General features: G+C 26.7%; 1 protein-coding gene across 1 annotated transcript in view; it reads right to left on the reverse strand.

The window, feature by feature from the left end:
• Nucleotides 1–42: 42 nt before the first annotated feature.
• LOC108578537 (Fanconi anemia group D2 protein) overlaps nt 43–1,520 on the reverse strand; it is a 5,694-nt gene continuing 4,216 nt past the window's right edge. Inside the window, exons 11-15 of the mRNA XM_017941895.1 lie at nt 1,271–1,477; nt 861–1,158; nt 566–783; nt 265–473; nt 43–168 (exon numbers count right to left, since the gene is read on the reverse strand). Coding sequence (XP_017797384.1) covers nt 43–168; nt 265–473; nt 566–783; nt 861–1,158; nt 1,271–1,477 — 1,058 coding nt within the window. The remainder of the gene's footprint in view (nt 169–264; nt 474–565; nt 784–860; nt 1,159–1,270; nt 1,478–1,520) is intronic.

The raw sequence follows: 1,520 nt of genomic DNA on the forward strand, positions 1-1,520 counted from the left end.
CTTATAGAGTCTTCATTTTCTTTTGTCTTTGTATATAAGAAATCATAAGACATTATCTTCTTCAGCAAGATCATCACTGGAATCGCTTTCTAATATTTCTGATGATACATTAGGTATATCATCAGTAACATCAGAATTTGGTAAAGTACTTTCTTCTGATGATAAATTCTAAAAAAAAATCAATAAATATTTTAGACGAAATTAAAGTTAAATATTAAGGAAGTTTTTAAAAAATGTATGATTTGAAAAAGTTAATTGACAAACCTGTGAAAGAATTTCTTGACCTTCTAAATTTTTATTAACAAGATTACCCATCCAAAAAGCAGTAGGACTATTATTAAGTACAAGCATTCCTTTTACACTATAAATTAATCTTTCTAATATAGATTTTGCTGCAGGTATGTATTTTGTTAATGTAAGATCTTTCTTTTCTGCAGTATCACAACATATTGTGTGCAGATATCGAGTGCCTCCTAAAATATATATACATGTGTTAACTGTATTATATTAATACTTTTAACTTATTTGATAATGCCAATTTTATTATAAAAACAAAAGTTTATACCTTGCATCATCTTTAATATTTTTGTTACATCTTCTGGTTGATACTTCAAATTATGTTCCAGAATTGGCATTCCAAGATTTAAAAATAATTTCAATATCATGGGCATATTTTTGAAAAAGATCAATACATTATTTTTCGTTGTTAAGGTTTTACATATTTGGACTAACGTTTGAACATTTGTGGCAACTTTATGCCACAGTTTTATTCTATCAGGATCTCTGGTAAAGAAAATTAAATGTTTAAATTATTTATTCCTATAATGTGAAACAATTTAAATTGTATAAAAGGTACACACTTGTTAGCTATTGGTAATGCTATTTTTATACCATTAATCAGACCATCAAATACTTTCTTAAATAATAAATGAAAATTACTTCTTGTTATTGATGGTATTCTACTTAAACAATCATGAGGCCTTTCCAACTTCGAAATTTCATCTGATAACCATTCCAACTTTTCAGTAACCATTTGTAATGGTAATGGTTCATTATCAATCCAACTATTTAGTAGTTGAGCTACAGCTATTTTATACTGAGGACTAAAATGATTATCTTCTGGCCATTGAAGACATAAGAATCCAAATGCTAGTTTTGCTAAACAACATTGCAATCATACATATTTCAAATATTTTTACAAATATCTTCAAGTGCTTTGAGAGTAAAATTAATACTTAGTAAGTTATGAATTGTATATATTATTGCTCACCATATTTTTCTTTATTTTGTTTTGTGTAAGTTTCAGAATGTTTCATTAACGATTGGCACATTGTAATTAATGAAACAGCAAATGATATTTGTGTAGCAATATCAGATAAAGACTCAAAATATTTGCAAGATTCTGCAACAAGTTCTTTGCAAGATCTTAGTGCAATATTACTTCTGTCTACTTGACTTGCTAAAGTTCGCAAACCCTCTAGAAAACAATGTTTAAATAACTAAATTCTATTATATACTAT

The sequence above is a fragment of the Habropoda laboriosa genome, unplaced genomic scaffold, assembly GCF_001263275.1.
Source record: "Habropoda laboriosa isolate 0110345459 unplaced genomic scaffold, ASM126327v1 scaffold41, whole genome shotgun sequence".
Classification (NCBI taxonomy): Eukaryota; Metazoa; Arthropoda; class Insecta; order Hymenoptera; family Apidae; genus Habropoda; species Habropoda laboriosa.